Source organism: Thamnophis sirtalis, unplaced genomic scaffold (genome assembly GCF_051295495.1).
Source record: "Thamnophis sirtalis isolate CommonGarterSnake01/CBP01778 unplaced genomic scaffold, rThaSir2_p1.2 scaffold_2, whole genome shotgun sequence".
Lineage (NCBI taxonomy): Eukaryota > Metazoa > Chordata > Lepidosauria > Squamata > Natricidae > Thamnophis > Thamnophis sirtalis.
In genome coordinates this window covers 2,721,460-2,741,511 of record NW_028261382.1, presented here as the reverse complement: position 1 = coordinate 2,741,511, position 20,052 = coordinate 2,721,460, and the positions used below count along the sequence as shown (strand labels likewise).

The 20,052-nt window shown below is 46.6% G+C and overlaps 1 protein-coding gene across 1 annotated transcript; it reads right to left on the bottom strand.

Moving 5' to 3' along the window:
* Positions 1-2,144: 2,144 nt before the first annotated feature.
* On the bottom strand, positions 2,145-10,721 carry CIMAP1C (ciliary microtubule associated protein 1C). Its single transcript, XM_087703622.1, has 4 exons — positions 10,592-10,721; positions 8,921-9,031; positions 4,554-4,667; positions 2,145-2,623 (listed from the first exon to the last, which is right to left on the bottom strand). Exons 1-4 carry the CDS (start codon positions 10,719-10,721, stop codon positions 2,145-2,147), a joined length of 834 nt encoding a protein of 277 aa, XP_087559748.1.
* Between the last annotated feature and the right edge of the window lie 9,331 nt (positions 10,722-20,052).

Below are 20,052 nucleotides of genomic sequence, written 5' to 3'. Positions count from 1 at the left end.
AGTGGAAATACACCAAGGGGAGGAGGAGTGGGATAGAAGAAAGATGGGTAGAGAGGGATGGGAGAGAGGATGGGAGGGAAGGTGAGAAGGAAGGGAGGGAGTGGATCGGGAGAGAGGAGTGGTAGAGGGGGAGGGGAAGTAGGGTAGAGGGGGATGATGGAGGGAAGATAGTAAGTTGGAGGGGGGTGGAAGAAAGAGATGTATGGAGAGTGGAAGAGGTATATTGAGTTTCTATTTTGGGGGGTATTGTTGACAAGAGGAATTGCTGTGATTATTGTTTAATGTTGTAAGGCATTGGCTATGCACAGTATATATGTGAGTGTATGAAAATGAAAAAATGGAAAATAAAAAAACATTATCTCCGATAAATAGGTGATAGACGGACAGACTGGGTGACAGAAATATGAGTATGCATGTGTACTTATGTTATGCAATTAATCCCAATTTGTGATTTTCAGTTTCTCAGCAATCAAGGCCCATGGTGGGAAATAAGCACCTGAAAAAGTTCACCCAAGGCACACCCATTTATGGAGTTTATTTCCTAAGTGTAACACTTTATCTGGCATGCTTAAACTGGCTGTTACACCTTCCCTAATGTGTAGCAGGGTTTGAATATTCAAAAAATGTTCTCATACATGTACAAGCTTGAGGTGTGGCACGACAAAGCTTTTCACACAGGCTTGAAAACGCGCTTTATGGAATAGAGAACTTGAATTCCTAGTGTCTTGGGTATCAGAAGGAAAGAAGATGGAAGCTCGGAGAAGCAACATAACAGTTGGAGAGTTCAAGGCAGAAGGGAAATATCTTCGGTGAAAGCCTTCCATGAAAAGACTTCGACTCTGATTTAATTTTGGATGTTATTTGGAACCCTGACGCCATGTTGACTTGCATGAAAGAGAAGCAAGAGGTATCTCTCTTCCTCTTCTCGAGGACAATGAGACATGGGAACATAGAAAGCCTAATCTCAATTACTATTAGCGTTATTGTCATTACCAACGCAGCATCTAAAAAAAGATCTAGAATCAGGGGAGCATTTCAAAACACAATTCTGGATCCTTTTCCAGTAGTCATCTGGACCGGATTGGTGAGCCCACCCACCCCCCAATTCTGAATTAAATCAAGATAGCTTAGCTACATGAATTTCACCCATGGAGGATAGGGTTGACTTGGGACACTGCGTGGTGTGTAGTTCTTTCTTTCTGGATTTGCATTTCTGAGCAATCGCAGAATAAGTACTGGCCCATCCCTTTACCTCGGGGAGTATATTTCTGGAGGCCCTGCTTTCTCCTTGTTTTCTTGTCATGTTGGGTTGCTATCACCTACAAAAGGTAGAGATTCAGTGGAGGCGGTCCAGATTTACTCCAAAATCATAAGGCGAGGCTGCCATCTTCTGGAGAAGGTCTGTAATCCTTACCACTACATATGGTGCATTCCTTGGTGTTGAGTATAACTTGCCGAACTACACTTTCCAGGAGTCCAAGGCAACTTGGACAATGGTGTGGGATGCTGGGAAATGTAGTCCAGCATCATCTTGTAGCTCATCCTTTGAGCCCCAAATTAAGATTCCCAACTCAACTGAATTCCAGCTGTATTTACGGCAGAGTTTCAAGGTGAAATAATTCACTTAAGTCTCTGGATTACTGAAAACAATCAAATTACTTTCCCAAAACGGACAGCAGGATCCAAAGGCCCCAGGAGAAATTCTGCATCAAAGAAAGCGTACTGTGGACATACGGTCTAATAAATTGTTTTATTGTACTCTAAATAATGACAGAAAAAAAGGACAATTTGTCTCCCTTTTCTTCGGAAACCTTTTCCAGCCATAAATCCATGGTGAGGAGTAAACAATAGATAAAAACACTTTCTTGGGGGGGTGGGAAACATTATCAGGAGATTCCGGAAGGGCGAGGAAGAAGTCAGGAAGAACTTGGCCACTTGCAAAGGAGAACTTTGGTTTCCATGGACTGAAAAATGACCTGCAACTCCAACTGAGCCACCATCCATCCACAGCTTCTTAACGCACACTCTCTCCTCACACTGCCCAACAGCTGGCTTGAACCCAGTGGGTGAAGTTCTCTCAGGATGAGACCCTGGGTAGCCGAACCTCACTGAAGGTCTTCTGGTCTTCCGATTGTGGTCCACGCTCACTCTTGGATGAGGCAAACCGGAGGTGTGCCATGGGAATATTCGGAGTGGCGAACACCCAGGCTGAAGCACGGGGCTCTGGGCTTGTGGAGGGTGACCCGTTCCGCGCAATAGTCCAGAGGCCCCGGAGTATGTTCCTTGCAGGAAGGAATCAACCTTTGAGACATCGTATAGGATGGTTGATGTCTCAAGTACACATCTGGCTCTGGAACCGTGTAGGCGGCTGGGCCAGGCCCTTTTCTCACCACATAATCTCGCCCGGGAGCGATGGAAGAGATCGACGGGCAGGGATACGCCCTTTTATTGGGCACCTTGGGGCCCAGCGTCTCAGGCATTGCATATTTGTTGGGAGCCGGATTTGGGCTGTTCAGCCAGTAGGGCGTTCTCGCACCGATGGTATACGAGGGAGCATTCGCTTCATCAATAGGGTGCAGTTTCTCCACGTGATACTCATTCGGGGAAGGCGTTATCACTACATCTAGGGAGCCAGAGAATATTATTACTGGCAATTGAGTCTAAAAGAATAAACAGAGTTGGAAGGGACCTTGGAGGCCTTCTAGTCCAGGGGTCGGCAACCTTAAACACTCAAAGAGCCTTTTTGGACCCGTTTCCCACAGAAAAGAAAACACCCGGAGCCACAATATATTTCCCATGCCTGACTATTTCCTGATCAGCCACAGAACTAGCCAAGGTAGTTGAATTAAACCTTCTGTTTCCTGCTGAAACTTTACTTTCCTTGGATTTATCCGTGGTTGCCATACCAGGGGTCGAAAAGCTCAATAAATCACGTGTCCAGCAGGCGTCGCACATTGGCAGTTGTGACACATACTTTGAGCAACAGGGAGCCGCAGCAGAGGGATGAAAGAGCCACATGCGGCTCCAGAGCCCTGGGTTGTTGGCCCCTGTTCTAGTCCAGTCCCTGCTTAAGCTATGGGAGGGAAGGGTAAAATATAGACATGTATAGAGTAGAATAGAACAGGAATAGAATAGAAGTTCTGTCACGTGTAAACAGTGTTGAGTTCCTCTCGGTACGGTACGGCTGTACCGGTAGTAGCCAAGAGCAGCTGACAGCGTACCGGTACGGTGGCTCATTCCCCTCCCCCCTGCGCATTCCATACCTGTTTTTAAAGCAACTGGCCAATTGCGCACACGTGCACAGTGCCTGCGTGAGTCCCAAAAAGCAGCTGGGTCTCACAGCGGCGGTGGATTGCACATGTGTGTGCAGTGTGCGTGCATAAACAGGACTCGCGGCCCCGTGAGCAGTGTACCAGTAGCGACAGTAAGAGCAACCTACCACTGCATGTAATGTAGACTAACCAGCATACATTATAATGAAATTTCGCTGCACACAGCTCTCAAAAGATAACCATTATGCATAGACCCACATACACCCCCCATATATGACCCAGAGAAACATCACAGTCTCGTGCAAATTGATACATATGCCTGGTGGAGGGAGAAGAATCCTGTGAATTTACCATTCAGGATGTATATGGTCCCCTGCTTGAGCAGGGGGTTGGACTAGAAGACCTCCAAGGTTCCTCCCAACTCTGTTGTTCTGAAATCCTGCCACCCCATTTAAAAGAATTAGCCTGGTTCCTGTAAAACAGGGCCACTTTCCAAATAAACTGGTGGTCACAGTCTTTCAGGAGGTAATTAAACTTCTAGCTGAGCCTAAAATTGCTGCTGGGATTAGGAAGGAGACTCCATATCAAGGCCAAAGGAAGCACGTATCTGATTCTCCATCTTGAATATGGTTGCGCTTGGGGTGTCCAAGCTTTTTGGGACCTCTCTGAAAATACCCCCCAGAGATCCGGACCCTACCCACTCTCGTGGCCTTCCGAAAAGCTATTAAGACCTGGCTATTCCGGCAGGCCCCGGGCTGTTGAACTCAACTGATGAGTTGATGAGTTCCCTCCCCTCTCGACTTGTGTGGTTGTGTGATTCTTGGCTATTTTAATTACTTGTATTCTGTCCTATGTTCCCCTTTTCCCCTTTTGAGTTGTTCGCCGCCCTGAGTCCCTCCCGGAGAAGGGCGGCATACAAATAATAAAATTCAATTCAATTCAATGATTGAGTTCCAGCCCCGATTAGACTGGGTGTATGTTGTGGTCTTTTTAATCTATGTTTCTGTGTTTTTAATTATTATTTTTTAAATGCATTGTTGTAAGCCGCCCGGAGTCCTTCGGGATTGGGCGGCCTATAAATTTATTAAACATCAAACACCATAACAAGAACTTACGTATCTTTTCATCCCATTCGTGGTTTCTAAGCGAGGCCAACGAGACATTTCTCTTTGACTGGGAAAAACTTCGATTCATTTCTCAGGAACCTTTTCACCTCCCATACCTCCACCCACACCCCACCCCCAATCATTCCAATGGAAGCACCTACAACTTGCAACTTACTTGTGCTCTTTCCTCGCTGTCGTATGAAGAATGAGACCGGCCTCCAGATCCCTAAGCGGGATATACTAGGATCCACATAGTAACAAGGTCCGGGGCTCTCCAGAACCATGATGGCTTGCAAAAGGAAAGAAGAATTGTCTTATGAAGCCGAAGCTAGTTTTCTGGATGACGTCATGTGGTTCTCAGGACCATCCATTTATCTAGCTACCAAAATGCTTGAGGTGGCGAGAAGGGCCACTTTCCAAATAAACTGGTGGTCACAGTCTTTCAGGGGGTAATTAAACTTCTAGCTGAGCCTAAAATTGCAGATTCAGAAAACGAATGAATCAAAACAGCCCTTTATGAGTCATGCTCAGGAAAGGAAACCACTCAGTCCACTTAATTCCCAGCAGGTGGCCATCCAACCTTGTGTCAACTTCTAGCGAGGAGAATCCGAACATTTTTTTTCCCCAGCCCTTTAGAGAGTCTGCTGTAATAAACTCTCAGCTGGACTTTTTTATTTTTGCAACGACTTTGGGGGAAATAGCCGTCGCTAAGTCATCAAAAGATACGGAACGCATCACTTCAATATTATACCATCTTTACTTACTTGCTCAGTTGCCAAGCCCAACTCAACGTTTCGATGGAATGAATATAGACTGCTTTTCACCCATATATACACATAATTAAACACGGGTGAATATGTATATTTATATATATGCAGTAAAAGTTCTCCGGAACCTTTAAAATATATATTGCTCATTGAGCTTTCGTTAGCCGCTGCTAACATTGTCAGAGTGTAAAAGCCATTAAAGAGATACCTGCCTTTATACCAGTGTTTCTCAACCTTGGCAACTTGAAGATGTCTGGACTTCAACTCCCAGAATTCCCCAGCCAGCATTCGCTGGCTGGGGAATTCTGGGTGTTGAAGTCCAGACATCTTCAAGTTACCAAGGTTGAGAAACACTGCTTTATACAATGTTAATCCCATTGGCCTTTGCGTACATGATAGTACCATCCACCCTGTTCTGCCCCGGGCAATGAGGTTCTGCTCGGGCAGCCAGTTAACTCCACACTTAGGAATCTCTTTCCAACCACGTTTATTATCAGGCATCCTTCATAGCAAAACTTACAGTTCAGTGTTAAGATTCTTCTGACTTTCCATGATCTGTCCCATCACATAGTGTAAAAAGACATTAATTTCCTCTAACCCATGCCGCTGGTGCAAAGCTGCTTCTGGTAGAACTGAAGGAGATTCAGTGAATGCCCAGTAATAAATCAATTTCCCCGGGCAGAGTACCCCACTGCCCAATCAGGGAGCACAGATGTGGTCACATGTTATGGGACTACATTTCCCATAAGGGTAGTTACATTTCCCATGAGGTAGTTTCTTAAAGGAGACGGCTCTTAATTCCTATATTAGCTATATATTGTTGGGACAGCACACACCCCCGTCTCTCCCACCTGTGATTAGCTTTGTTGTTCTTACATCAGGCATGTTAATCGATGCTCCTATTCCTTCCTTCCTTATCGAACACAGCTTGGGCTGTTCCTCCCCAGGAACATGCCTGATGCAATGGCCAAATTGATTAACATTGTATAGCAATAGCAATAGCAGTTAGACTTATATACCGCTTCATAGGGCTTTCAGCCCTCTCTAAGCAGTTTACAGAGTCAGCATATTGCCCCCAACAACAATCTGGGTCCTCATTTTACCCACCTCGGAAGGATGGAAGGCTGAGTCAACCCTGAGCCGGTGAGATTTGAACAGCCGAACTGCAGAACTGCAGTCAGCTGAAGTAGCCTGCAGTGCTGCATTTAACCACTGCGCCACCTCGGCTCTATAAAGGCAGGTATCTCTTTAATGGCTTTTACACTCTGATGAATGCTAACGAAAGCTCACTGAGCAATATATTTTAAAAGTTCTGGAGATCATAATGTCTGCTTCTTTTATAACTACACCTGGAACTCGCATTTTTAGGACAATTCCATCTATCTATCTATCTATCTATCTATCTATCTATCTATCTATCTATCTATCTATCTATCTATCTATTTGATATTCTGATCAGTCTGTCAGTTGTTGATGAACTGCAGCTCCTGTCAACCCTTAGTCAAGCTAAGAATTGTTGGTGAGAACTAAAGTTCAACAGGTAGAGAAGCCACAGACTGATCATCCTTACTTTAGATCAGGGGGGTCTCCAAACGTGGCAACTTTAAGACTTGCCAACTTCAACTTCCAGAATCCCTCAGCCATCCAAGAGCCAAGGTGGCGCAGTGGTTAAATGCAGCACTGCAGGCTACTGCTAGATCAGCAGGTCAGCGGTTCAAATCTCACCGGCTCAGGGTTGACTCAGCCTTCCATCCTTCCGAGGTGGGTAAAATGAGGACCCAGATTGTTGGGGGCAATATGCTGACTCTCTGTAAACCGCTTAGAGAGGCCTGAAAGGCCTATGAAGCGGTATATAAGTCTACTGCTATTGCTATTGCTATCCAGGTTGGCTAAGGAATTCCGGAGTGTTAAAGTCCGTGAGTCTTAATGTTGCCAAGATTTAGATGGACTCCGAGGTTTTTCTCCAGGTTTTCAGCCATACAAGAGCCTGCTTACGAGTCAGGCCACTTCAATCATAACCTCATTACGTTGAGAATGTCTTCTGAAGAAGCCCCAGCAGAGTCCTCTACCCTGTCCTTAAGACCTCATTTCCCCTAAAGCCTTGAAAAGGGTCACTTAGAAGGGTGAATTGCGCCATTGAGCTGATTTCCATTCAGGATTAGTTGAAGATTCTGTTGGAAATACATACGATAGGAAGGTTTAATGCTGTTTCTTTGCTTCTGGCCTTGGTTTTTGAAACCCCCAAAGTCCTGTTTTGATTTTTCTCTATGAAGGTGAGAATAACAGAATTTAGATTTCCTCCTGGGCCATCACTCTTGTTCAAATGGAGACTTTTTAAAAAAAAGGAGTTTTGATCACAAGTCTCCTGAGATCTGTTCATTTTGGGCCTGAAAACATGGTAAAAAAAGGTTCCCCTCGCACATATGTGCTAGTCGTTCCTGACTCTAGGGGGCGGTGCTCATTTCCGTTTCAAAGCCAAAGAGGCAGCGCTGTCCAAATATATCTCCGTGGTCATGTGGCCGGCATGACTCAACGGCGAAGGTGCGCAGAACATCAAGTGTTCCAGTGGTGGGTTTCAAAAATTGTTCAAACCTACCCTGTGGGTGTGGCCTCCTTTGTGGGAGTGGCTTGCCACCCATGTGACCAGATGGGAGTGGCTTGCCATCCATGTGACCAGATGGGAGTGGCTTGCCACCCATGTAACTGGATGGGAGTGGCTTGCCACCCATGTGACCGGATATGAAGATGCCGACGACATTTTGTCAGAACCACCTTAAATTACCCCACACATAGCACTGGCATGCATAAGAATAGGATGTAAACTTGTTTTTTAAAAGGCATCTTTGGTTTGCGTTAAAACAACTTCAACACACGCAATGTTCTGATTGCACCACAAACGCAGTAGTCATCCTTGCCTTTCACAGAGGCACTGAGTTTTATAAATATGAGCATGATAGTGTAGAATAATCATATCCAAGGACCAGGGGTGGGTTTCAAAAAAATTTGGAACCTCTTCTGTAGGTGTGGCCTGCTTTCCGGGTCCACTGGTGGAACCTCTTCTAACCGGTTTGGTAGATTTGACGAATCGGTTCTACCGAATAGGTGCGAACTGGTAGGAACCCACCTCTGAAGTGTTCCCTATTTTTCTACTTTGCTTTCTTGAGAACAAGGTTGATTCATGAACCAGTTGCTCTCATGGTAAGGTTAATAATAAACATCTGGATCTCTTAATGCAATAGAAGTCTGGTGAGCTTAAGTAGGCTATAAGAACTTCTAGCACTTCACATATTACAATATTCCTATCTAAATTCCCTTAAACAATAAGTCTCAAAGGTAAAAGTAAAGGTTGCCCTCGCACCTATGTGCTAGTCGTTCCTGACTCTAGGGGGCGGTGCTCATCTCTGTTTCAAAGCCGAAGAGCCAGCTCTGTCTGAAGACGTCTCCATGGTCATGAGGTCCTTCCCACCAAAGGTGGTCCCTATTTTTCTACTTGCGTACTTTCGAACTGCTAGGTTGGCAGAAGCTGGGACAAGTAATGGGAGCTCACTCCATTATGTGGCGCTAGGGATTCGAACCGCCGAACGGCCGACCTTTCTGATCGACAAGCTCAGCGTCTTAGCCGTTGAGCCACTGTGTGTAGGCCTCAGGAATACAAACTGCACAATACAGGTAAAGTTTGCTTGGTGATTAGAACACAATGCATTCATGATTAGCCTGAATCAATCAGAATCTTGGATGAGTTTCTTCAGGATCCAGAATCCCTTCCCCTGCTTACTTTTTGGGCTGGACTTCACACGCATGGTATAAGCTGGTTCAGCATACTTGGTGGAGTCGTGATTCTTAATACCAGTACAAGGCCATCGGTTATACTTCCCAGGTCCTGGACCTAAAATGGGATCAAAGCTGTCAATGGGATCACAAGCAGAGAACCAGAGAAAGCTTTCCTGGAAACACAACTGGAGAAGTGGAGTCATAGGCAAAGTCTTGGCCGAAAGCAACAGGACTTGGTCTGGTCATTCTCTTTTGGGAGCATTAATCATTTGGTCATCCAAGTTCTCTTGTGAACATTTCCCTTTTACCGCAAGCTCAAATTTGGCAAGACTCCTAGGCAATATGTATCCCATTGGGTCACCGTTTGGGAAGTATTTCCTTAGCTAAACAAAGAAACAGCCCAGGATTGATTTCCTGCTGGCTTCCCCATTGCGTTCCTTGTCTGGCAGGAAGCATTCTAAATCTCCCCTTCCCCTTTTCCTTTCCCTTCCCCATCTCTTCCCTTCCCTTCCTTCCTTCCTTCCTTCCTTTCTTCCTTTCTCTATATTTCTTTCCTTCTCCCACTTCTCCCTTCCCCTTCCTTCCTTCCCTCCTTTCTTCCTTTCTCTATATTTCTTTCTTTCTCCCACTTCTCCCTTCCCCTTCCTTCCTTCCTTCCTTCCTATTTCTTTCTCCCTTCCCTTCCTTCTTCCCTTCCCTTCCCAGCAGACAGGTAAGTGGCTGCTGCTGGATGGGGAAGGAAGTGAGGGATTGCATGACTGGCTAGGAAATTGTCCCAAAACGTTGAAAATGAAGATCATGTGACCACATGTGACCTAGGATAGGATAGGATAGGATAGGATAGAAGAGAAGAACAGAATAGAAATAGAAATAGAAATAGAAATAGAAATAGAAATAGAAATAGAAATAGAAATAGAATAGAATAGAATAGAATAGAATAGAATAGAATAGGAGAATAGGAGAGGAGAAGGAGGGAAAGACAAGAGAAGAACAGAATAGAAATAGAAATAGAATAGAAAGAAATAGAAAGAATAGAGTAGAGTAGAGTAGAACAGAACAGAACAGAATAGAATAGAATAGAATAGAATAGAGAATAGGAGAGGAGAGGAGGGAAAGAGAAGAGAAGAACAGAATAGAAATAGAAATAGAATAGAAAGAAATAGAAAGAATAGAGTAGAGTAGAGTAGAGTAGAGTAGAGTAGAGTAGAGTAGAGTAGAACAGAACAGAACAGAACAGAACAGAACAGAACAGAACAGAATAGAATAGAGAATAGGAGAGGAGAGGAGGGAAAGAGAAGAGAAGAACAGAATAGAAATAGAAATAGATTAGAAAGAATGGAATAGGATAGTATAGGAGAGGAGAGGGAGGGAAAGACAAGAGAAGAACAGAATAGAAATAGAATAGAAAGAAATAGAAAGAACAGAATAGAGAATAGGAGAGGGGAGGAGAGATGGAGAGGGGAGGGGAGGGGAGAAGAGAAGAGAAGACTTTATTGTCACCTTGAATGTACACTAATCGGCATACATTAAAAAGAAATCGCGTTGCACACAGCTCTCAAAGGGCCTCTAATATAGGCATAGACATGACAAGAAGCTACGAGACCCTCCTTTCCTGATCACTGGGAACACCCCTGTACCTGGGCATCGTTTCTTTTCCCCCTGGCGCCCAACTCACCTTTAAATTTGGCACTGATTAAGGCGTACTTTTTCTGGCTTACTGGCGCTCTGGCTGGATTTGGAGAGCACCCAGGCTTGATGAAGCGAGCAGCTTTCTCGTTGGGTTTCTTCAGGGCAGAGGTTGCCATTGGAAGAACAACGCTACACTCTGTGGGGAAGAATGCACCACTACGTCCCCTCTGTGTAAAATAACATTGACATGACTTGAGTACATGCAGATCTGGAACCCCAGGAGCGGGGTTCAGGGCCGAAGGGACCCACAAAGGCAAGGTGGCACCCAGAATGCCCTTTGATCAAATCCTCACCCAACCCCAAAGGGTAGGGCTTCCTTAGCCACGCTCGCGACTTCCCCTCCCTCCCATCCTCCGAGTAATTGCTTCAGTTCATGGCAAGAGACAAATCTTTCATTATAAGCTACAGATACGAACTGGGCACCCTGTTATCAACAAGAAATTGTTTAGACTTCTTCAAATGCATTGAAGGCAAGTTCAGATAAATGGGCGATCGGTTTAGATAAGAAGAAAAAGGTTACATCGGTGGTTGAATATCATTTAAAATAGGTGAATAAACATAAGACAGAAGGGAAAGGAAGGAAAGGAAAGGAAGGGAAGGGGAGAGGAAAGGAAAATAAAGGAAAGGAAAGAGGAAGGAAGAGAATGAAGGAGGGAGGGAGGGAGGGAGGGAGGGAGGGAGGGAGGGAGGGAGGGAGGGAAGGAAGGAAGGAAGGAAGGAAGGAAGGAAGGAAGGAAGGAAGGAAGGAAGGAAGGAAGGAAGGGAAGGAAGAGCCGAAGTGGCGCAGTGGTTAAATGCAGCACTGCAGGCTACTCCAGCTGACTGCTGTTCTGCTGTTCAGCGGTTCAAATCTCACCGGCTCAGGGTTGACTCAGCCTTCCATCCTTCCGAGGTGGGTAAAATGAGGACCCGGATTGTTGTTGGGGGCGATATGCTTACTCTGTAAACCGCTTAGAGAGGGCAGAAAACCCTGTGAAGCGGTATATAAGTCTAACTGCTATTGCTATTGCTATAAGGAAGGAAGGAAGGAAGGAAGGAAGGAAGGAAGGAAGGAAGGGAGGGAGGGAGGGAGGGAGGGAGGGAGGGAGGGAGGGAGGGAGGAGAAGGGAAGTTTGGAAAAGGAGGTATTTGATCTCTCCCTTAGTTATTCTCCAACCAATTTGTACTTGAAGTATTTGCATATATGTTTCATGGACTCTCTTGGCTGTTCTACCCATCCTGCAGATGTCCCTGCTCCTAGCAGCTTAAGACAAACCCACCATATCCTCTCTCCCCCCCCCCAAAAAAAAAAGCCATTAAGAGAAGCTAAACCCCGGAATGCAGCAACCCATAAGAGAGGAAGGAAGAGAAAGACGGATGGGATCAAGGGGAAGCCAGAACATGACCAGATGAAAGCAGCCATCATGGCCATCCGAGAGACAGCTCTGACAGGGATCCAGAGGGCTATTTCTCACTGGGGAACATCAAACATCCTCCTGCCTTGGGATCACAAGAGTCCGCTCAGAATTCAACAATGGAATTGTGGCCGTCACAGGAGCTGACAGATCCCCAAACAGATGGATGCAAGCCTTTTTCTTAAAAAAAAATCAGTCTCCTGGTCCTCTTCTTTTTCAGGAAGGAGGGAGGGAAGAAGGGAGGGAGGAGAGGAAGAAGGAGAGGGGAAGGAAGAAAGGAGAAGAAGAGGGAGAGGGGAAGGAAGGAAGGAGGGGAGAGGGAGGGACAGGAAGGAAGGAAGGAGAGGGAGAGAGGAGGACAGGAAGGAAGGAGAGGGAGAGGGGAGGACAGGAATGAAGGAAGGAAGGAGAGGGGAGGGGAGGAAGGAAGGAAGGAGAGGGGAGGAAGAAAGGAGCGGGAGGGAGGACAGGAAGGAAGAAAGAAGAGGGAGAGGGGAGGACAAGAAGGAAGGAAGGAGAGGGGAGGACAGAAAGGAAGGAGAGGAGAGGACAGGAAGGAAGAAAGGAGAGGGGAGGACAGGAAGGAAGAAAGGAGAGGAAGAGGGGAGGACAGGAAGGGAGGGATGGAGGGAGGGAGGGAGGGAGGAAGGAAGGAAGGAAGGAAGGAAGGAAGGAAGGAAGGAAGAACGGACAGTGCCAAATATAAAAAGTGGACACCTCTTTTATCTTGACAACCAGTGAGCAAAGAACCCTTCTAAGCCATCTTAGACCTATCCAACCTTGACCAGTCTTCGAAAATCCAACTGGCCTGAAGCTGGCCAAGGGCTGGGTAGGGAGACCCCTGGGAAACCCAACAGGCCTGGAGGCTTATACTGTGGAAGAAGACAGATGGTTCTTGTCCTTAACGGGGAATGGACCTGGGCTGGTTCTTATGAGAACCAATGAAAATCACCGCTCTTTGCTTCAATGGGGTAACTCCGCTGCGGCAGCTTTTCGGCTTAGCTGGGAGTCGAGCAGGCGGCCGCCTGAAAAGGAATCATTCCTGAAGCATCTTTCCGGCCCCTTCCTCTGGATCGACACACCCACCAGCTGCCCTTGTGGAACATCAACCAGTTCCTCCTCTGCACATTGGCTGCCCGGTTGCTAAGGCAACAGGGATGCAGGCCAGAAGGCTCCCTAGTTTATTCTCCTTTTGCTATGGCTCTGGCAGAATACGGCCTGCCTCGGAGGCTCCCGCCTGGACTTACTCCTTGCAATGGAGCTTCGGAGACTTGGGGGGCCAAACCTGGTCCTTGAATAGCCCCACTTATTTTCATTCCTTCCCAAAGAGGTTTCTCTCTCTCTCTCTCCTTCATCTTCTTCTTGAAGAGCTCTGGATGTTTCCTTCTTTGCTTGCTTGCTTATAGCAATAGCAGTTAGACTTATATACCGCTTCGTGGGGCTTCCAGCCCTCTCTAAGCGGTTTACAGAGTCAGCATATCGCCCCCAACAACAATCCGGGTCCTCATTTTACCCACCTCGGAAGGATGGAAGGCTGAGTCAACCCTGAGCCGGTGAGATTTGAACAGCCGAACTGCAGAACTGCAGTCAGCTGAAGTGGCCTGCAGTGCTGCATTTAACCACTGCGCCACCTCGGCTTATTTCGTCAAGCGTGGATTAGATAACAGATTACAAGTATAAACATGATTTTGAATGCATGAAAAGGATATGAATAAAAAAAGGAATATTAGGACAGGGATGCTGGGCACATTGGTGCAATTATGGACGCCCCTTAAAGACCTCTTAGGAAAGGAAAGAGGTGAGGTCGACAGTAGGCAGTCTAAGGTTAAAGTTTGGAGGGTTGGGGGGTCAGGTAGTGCATTCCACAGCAATGGCTTGGTGTGTTTTAAATATCCACTGCATCTTTGCAATATTAGCTCTGCAAAGAAATTGAGAGAGGGAGAGAGAGAGAGAGAAAGAGAGGGAGAGATAAATAGAAAGACTGAGGAAGACATAGGGGGTGGGAAAGAGACAGAAAGAGAGAGAGAGAGAGATAAACAGAAAAAGACAGAGAAGGGGAAGAGAAAGAGAGAAAGAGACAGACAAAGAGAGAGAGTGGGGAAAGAGGGAAAGAGAGAGACAGAAGGAGACAGACAAAGACAGAGAGAGAGAGAGAAGCAGAAAAACAGAGAGAGAGAGAGGGAGAGAGAAAGAGAGGGAGAGATAAATAGAAATACTGAGGAAGACATAGGGGGTGCGAAAGAGACAGAAAGAGAGAGAGAGAGATAAACAGAAAAAGACAGAGAAGGGGAAGAGAAAGAGAGAAATAGACAGACAAAGAGAGAGAGTGGGGAAAGAGGGAAAGAGAGAGACAGAAGGAGACAGACAAAGACAGAGAGAGAGAGAGAGAAGCAGAAAAACAGAGAGAGAGAGAGGGAGAGAGAAAGAGAGGGAGAGATAAATAGAAATACTGAGGAAGACATAGGGGGTGCGAAAGAGACAGAAAGAGAGAGAGAGAGATAAACAGAAAAAGACAGAGAAGGGGAAGAGAAAGAGAGAAATAGACAGACAAAGAGAGAGAGTGGGGAAAGAGGGAAAGAGAGAGACAGAAGGAGACAGACAAAGACAGAGAGAGAGAGAGAGAGAGAGAGAGAGAGAGAGGCAGAAAAACAGAGAGAGAGAGAGGGAGAGAGAAAGAGAGGGAGAGATAAATAGAAATACTGAGGAAGACATAGGGGGTGCGAAAGAGACAGAAAGAGAGAGAGAGAGAGATAAACAGAAAAAGACAGAGAAGGGGAAGAGAAAGAGAGAAATAGACAGACAAAGAGAGAGAGTGGGGAAAGAGGGAAAGAGAGAGACAGGAGACAGACAAAGACAGAGAGAGAGAGAGAAAGAGAGAGGCAGAAAAACAGAGAGAGAGGGAGAGAGAGAGAAAGAGAGGGAGAGATAAATAGAAAGACTGAGAAAGACATAGGGGGTGGGAAAGAGACAGAAAGAGAGAGAGAGAGAGATAAACAGAAAAAGACAGAGAAGGGGAAGAGAAAGAGAGAAATAGACAGACAAAGAGAGAGAGTGGGGAAAGAGGGAGAGAGACAGAAGGAGACAGAGAGAGGAGGGAGGGAGGGAGGGAGGGAGGAGGGAGGGAGAGAGAGAGAGAGAGAGAGAGAGAGAGAGAGAGAGAGAGAGAGAGAGAGAGAGAGATTAAAGTTAGAAGAAGCCATTCCAGAAAAATAATGAGTGGGCCCCGTAAAATTATGTTTTGTTTGTTCATCAAATGTTGGTACTGCCCATCACGCCCTCTTTCTCCCCCCCCCCAACTTAGTTTCTGTTGGACCATTTTGGGGGCTCAAGCTCTGCAGATAACCCATTGGGAGTATTTTTTAAAAGGCAGGTTTTCCCTGCTGCCTTGTGGGACCCCAGGGGCGAGATGTAATTTGCTCTTAAAACATGACATTCCGGGCAGACTTTGCCTTCACCAGGGAGGGCTTCCAATTCATTTTTCATATTCATGGTTTTCACCTTGGTTTTATGGCCTTATCGTAAACTGCCTAGAAAGGTTGATAGCTGCGGTAGAGAGGAAATTCATCGTTATCTCTGTCTCGGGAGAAGTGATCACGGTTCTTCTCTTTTTTACGACTTGGGTGGGCGACGCGCCATCCAAAAATAACAACCATCAGTGCCGTCGCGATTCAGTGGGGATTTTTTTTTCTTAAAGGTGGAGCCCGGGGGTTCAGGATTCAGAAACAGCCCACCTTTGCTCCTTGGATGGATCGCGGTGGAACTGTTGACATCCGACTCCTTTGCAAATTTACTCCTCGGGTTTGAGACCATTCGGGGGCCGAACCAAATTCATTTATTCCTCCTTGACGTTCGGTGTTTTGGCAGAAGAGATTATCCTTGCAATGCTGTCATTGTGACCCACACAAAGGAAAAACATCTGCTTGGAAGGGCAGGAAAAGTGGGGTGACTCACACCAGTGTCTGTTTTGGGGGAGGAAGACTCACGAACGATCCTACTTGGACTACATGGTTTTGGAGAGGAGAAGATCTTGGCAAGGGCCGATCGGTGGCCGAAGAAGTCCAGAGCAGTTGGTGACAAAGGCTCTTCCCTCCCGAACAATGAGGGGGGGAAAAAGACGATAGCATCTCTGAAGATCTCCGAGGAAGAACGCCAAAGAGCTGCCGTCTGTCGCAACCATAATAGGGATGTTTGGTTTATAGGCAGAGGGCCAACATCTCATCCTGGGATGGAGGACACTGAATGATGTTGAAGGCATAGCTGTGTGCACTGCACAGGAAGTCAACCAACCCCCCCCCCTCAATGGCCTGGATCCCTCACAGTTGACTCTTCCCCCCCCCCACACGTGGATCCAGATGTTGAGCTGGAAAGGAAGAAAAGCCAACAACTGCAGAGAAACGAAATGTTTCTACGGACAGCAGTCTTGGCTGGAATTGTTTTACAGATGGCTGCAGACCTTTCTGGTGTTGAAGGAACCAGAGGGAAAGGAGCAGTGGTGGGGTTCAAATAATTTAACAACCAGTTCTCTGCCCTAATGACCAGCTGGGTATGTATGGCTCGGTGGTCATGTGAGCATTTGGGTGTAGCCAACTCAATGTCACTCAGGTCGATGGGCGCTTCGCCTTAGCTGTGACAATGTAATAAGGCTTAACCGGAGAGGCAGTTTCTGTAAGCAGGGCAATAAAGATGAGGCTAGAAACAACACCAGAATGTTTCCTTCCTGCCTTCCTTACAGGATTAGCCCTGTAGAGGGGGAAAAAAACAAACAGAGATTTCTTCCAACAACCGGTTCTCTGAACTGCTTAAAAAGTTAAAACCGGTTCTCACGAATAGGTGCAAACTGGCTGAATCCTACCACTGGAGGGAGGGAACATTGTTATGAAGTGACCCCTATATGATTGATTGATTGATTGATTGATTGATTGATTGATTGATTGATTGAATGAATGAATGAATGAATGAATGAATGATTGAATGATTGAATGATTGAACGATTGAACGATTGAACTATTGAATGATTGAACGATTGAACGATTGAACGATTGAATGAATTTGTTTGCTTCCCATCTCATCACGAGATGACTGGTCCATCCCAATATCAGAATTAGGAGGCAAATGTGAGTGAAAAAATAGCCTGCATGTCAAAACCACCTGGAAAAAGAGGGCTGCTCCTCACAGGAGGTCCAGGATGGCCTGGGTATTCACAGAATGCCATGATAAAATATGTATTATTTCATTAATACAAATAGAAGAGGATGCTTATACGTTGGGGTTGAACAGTGGGGTCCTTGGTGCTCTCTAAGCTGGGCGGTTTACTTGCAGACGTCTCAAGACCCAACTAGGTAACATCATCAGTGCTAAAAGAGGCTTATGGAGAGGAGGAGAAGTGGGAGGGGAGGAAGGGAAGGAGGGGGAGCCATTCTGGGAGGATACCCTTGCATTCAGGAGTATCTTTAGGAGTATTGGAAAAAGTCAAGTGGGCTACCTTAACTGCCCAGTCGAAGCCTTCCAAATTTAGTGTACCCCCCCAAAAAAATGTGCCAGCAACCCTGCCCCCTCCCTTTTGTTTTTCCATCCTCCTATTTTGGCTCCTGCCCTGCTGTTGTTGTGATGAAAGTGACAACTGGTTCCAGATATCCCCCCTCCCCCCCCCGCCCCGAGGCCTTTGAGAGCGTTCGCCTTGGCTTTCACAAAGAGGCTCTTCTTGTGTTGGACACAAACACGGTTAAGGGCTCGGCCGATCATCTGATAGGGGGATTAAGGAAGTCCTCAAATGGAAATCACGCTGGCAGGGTGCGATGGTGATGGCATGATAGAGGGAAGCGGCAGAGTGGATGGACTGCCCTTTATTGAAATGAGATCGAGAAGTTTATTGGTTGCAGCTCATTAAAAATCTCTTTACAAGGCGGGTGGAAATGGGCCAGATCTAAATGGTTGTTAGAATCAGGTTGTAGCAGGACAGAATCGAGGAGATAATTTGAAAGATGGAGCACTTTTTGCTATTTGTATCCTTCCTCCCTCCCTCCCTCTTTTCTTCCCTCCCTCCCTTACCTTTCCTTTCCTTTCTTTTCTTCCTCCATCCCTTGTTCTTTGCCTTTCTTCCCTTTCTCATCCTCTCTTCCTCCCCTTCTCCCTCCCTCTCTTTTCCTTTCCTTTCCTTCCTTTCTCCCTCCTTCTCTAGTTCCTTGCCCTTCTTCCCTTCCTCTCTCCCTCTCCTTCCTCCCTCCCTTCCTCCCTCTTTCCTTCCCCTTTCTTCCTGATTCCCTCCCTCTTTTCTTCCCTCCCTCCCTCACCTTTCCTTTCTTTTCTTCCTTCATCCCTTGTTCTTTGCCTTTCTTCCCTTTCTCTCACCCTCTCTTCCTCCCCTCCTCCCTCCCTCTCTTTTCCTTTCCTTTCCTTCCTTCCTCCAATCCCCCTTCCCTCTTTTCTTCCCTTTCTTCCTCCAATCCTCCCTCCCTCCCTTCCTTTCCTTTCTTTCTTTTCTCCCTCCCTCCCTTGTTCTTTGCCTTTCTTCCCTTCCTCTCACCCACTCTTCCTTCCCTCCTCCCTCCCTCCCTCTCCTTTCCTTTCCTTCCTTTCTCCCTCCCTCCCTAGTTCCTTGCCCTTCTTCCCTTCCTCTCTCCCTCTCCTTCCTCCCTCTTTCCTTACCCTTTCTTCCTGATCCCCTCCCTCGCTCCAACCTCACCTCTGAGGAGGAGAAGTTTTCTAAGCCAGATAGTTCATGGAAGGCAAAAAAATAATTATTGGTCAGTGCCTGGATATATAAAATGCACACACAAAAATTCCCAGCGTAGCTTCTTTATGGAAGTCTCCACTTATTGGCAATTGTGGGGAAAAAAGTCTCTTATCTGGTTCTAGAGATCCCCTGTCAGATCTATTGGCTTTCTGCACCAATAACTTGCCTCCAGAAGTTGTGAATGCTCCAACACTGGATGTTTTCAAGAAGAGCTTGGATAACCATTTGTCTGAAATAGTAAAGGGTTTCCTACCTGAGCAGGGGGTTGGACTAGATGGCCTCCCGGGTCCCTTCCAACCCTGCCAATGGAACAGAAGTTGCCTTCGGAAGTTGCAGGAGCTTCATCCCTGGAGGCTTTCAAGAAGAGACTGGACTGCCATCTGCCAGAAATGGTGTAAGGTCTCCTGCTTGGGCAGGGGGTTGGACTAGATGACCTACAAGGTCCCCTCCAACTCTGTTAATCTGTGAAATGGTGTAGGGTCTCCTGCTTGGGCAGGGGGTTGGATTAGATGACCTCCAAGGTCCTTTCCAACTCTGTTAATCTGTGAAATGGTGTAGGGTCTCCTGCTTGGGCAGGGGGTTGGATTAGATGACCTCCAAGGTCCTTTCCAACTCTGTTAATCTGTGAAATGGTGTAGGGTCTCCTGCTTGGGCAGGGGGTTGGACTAGATGACCTCCAAGGTCCCTTCCAAATCTAAAATCTGTTATTCTATATTCTAAAAATCTGTTAAGATATTTAATTTAGTAGCTGGAGCCGTGGGGTTGCGCAGTGAGCCAGAACACACAGTTATACGGGTAGTCCTTGCCTTACGACCACAACTGAGTCCAAGATTTCTGTCATTAAGTGAGACAGTTGGGAAGTGAATGTTTTTTATGACTTTCCTTGCCACCGTTGTGAAGTGAGTCACTGCAGTCGACCAGCCAGCCACCTGGTTGTTAAGTGAATCCGGCTTCCGCGTTGACCTCGCTGGTCAGAAGGTTGACAAAGGTGGAACACATGACTCCCCCCCGGTGACTCTGCGACCGTCATAAATACGGGTCAGTCGCCAAGCATCCGAACTTTGATCATGTGACTATGGCGTTGTAACTTTGAACAGTCACTAAACAAACCAAGTTGTGGACTACCCGCGATTGGTTGGTTGAGAGACGTTCTGTCTCCTGCCTGAGGTAATCTGTGCTGTGATTGGTTGCCGGGGGGTAAAAAAAGGGAGCTTTACCTTGTTTCCCGCCTTTTTTCCTCAGGTGTGCTCTATGGTTTACCTCAGGAATGATGCCCCTGTGTTGATTTACCTCACGATGGTCCATTTCGCCTGACTGTCT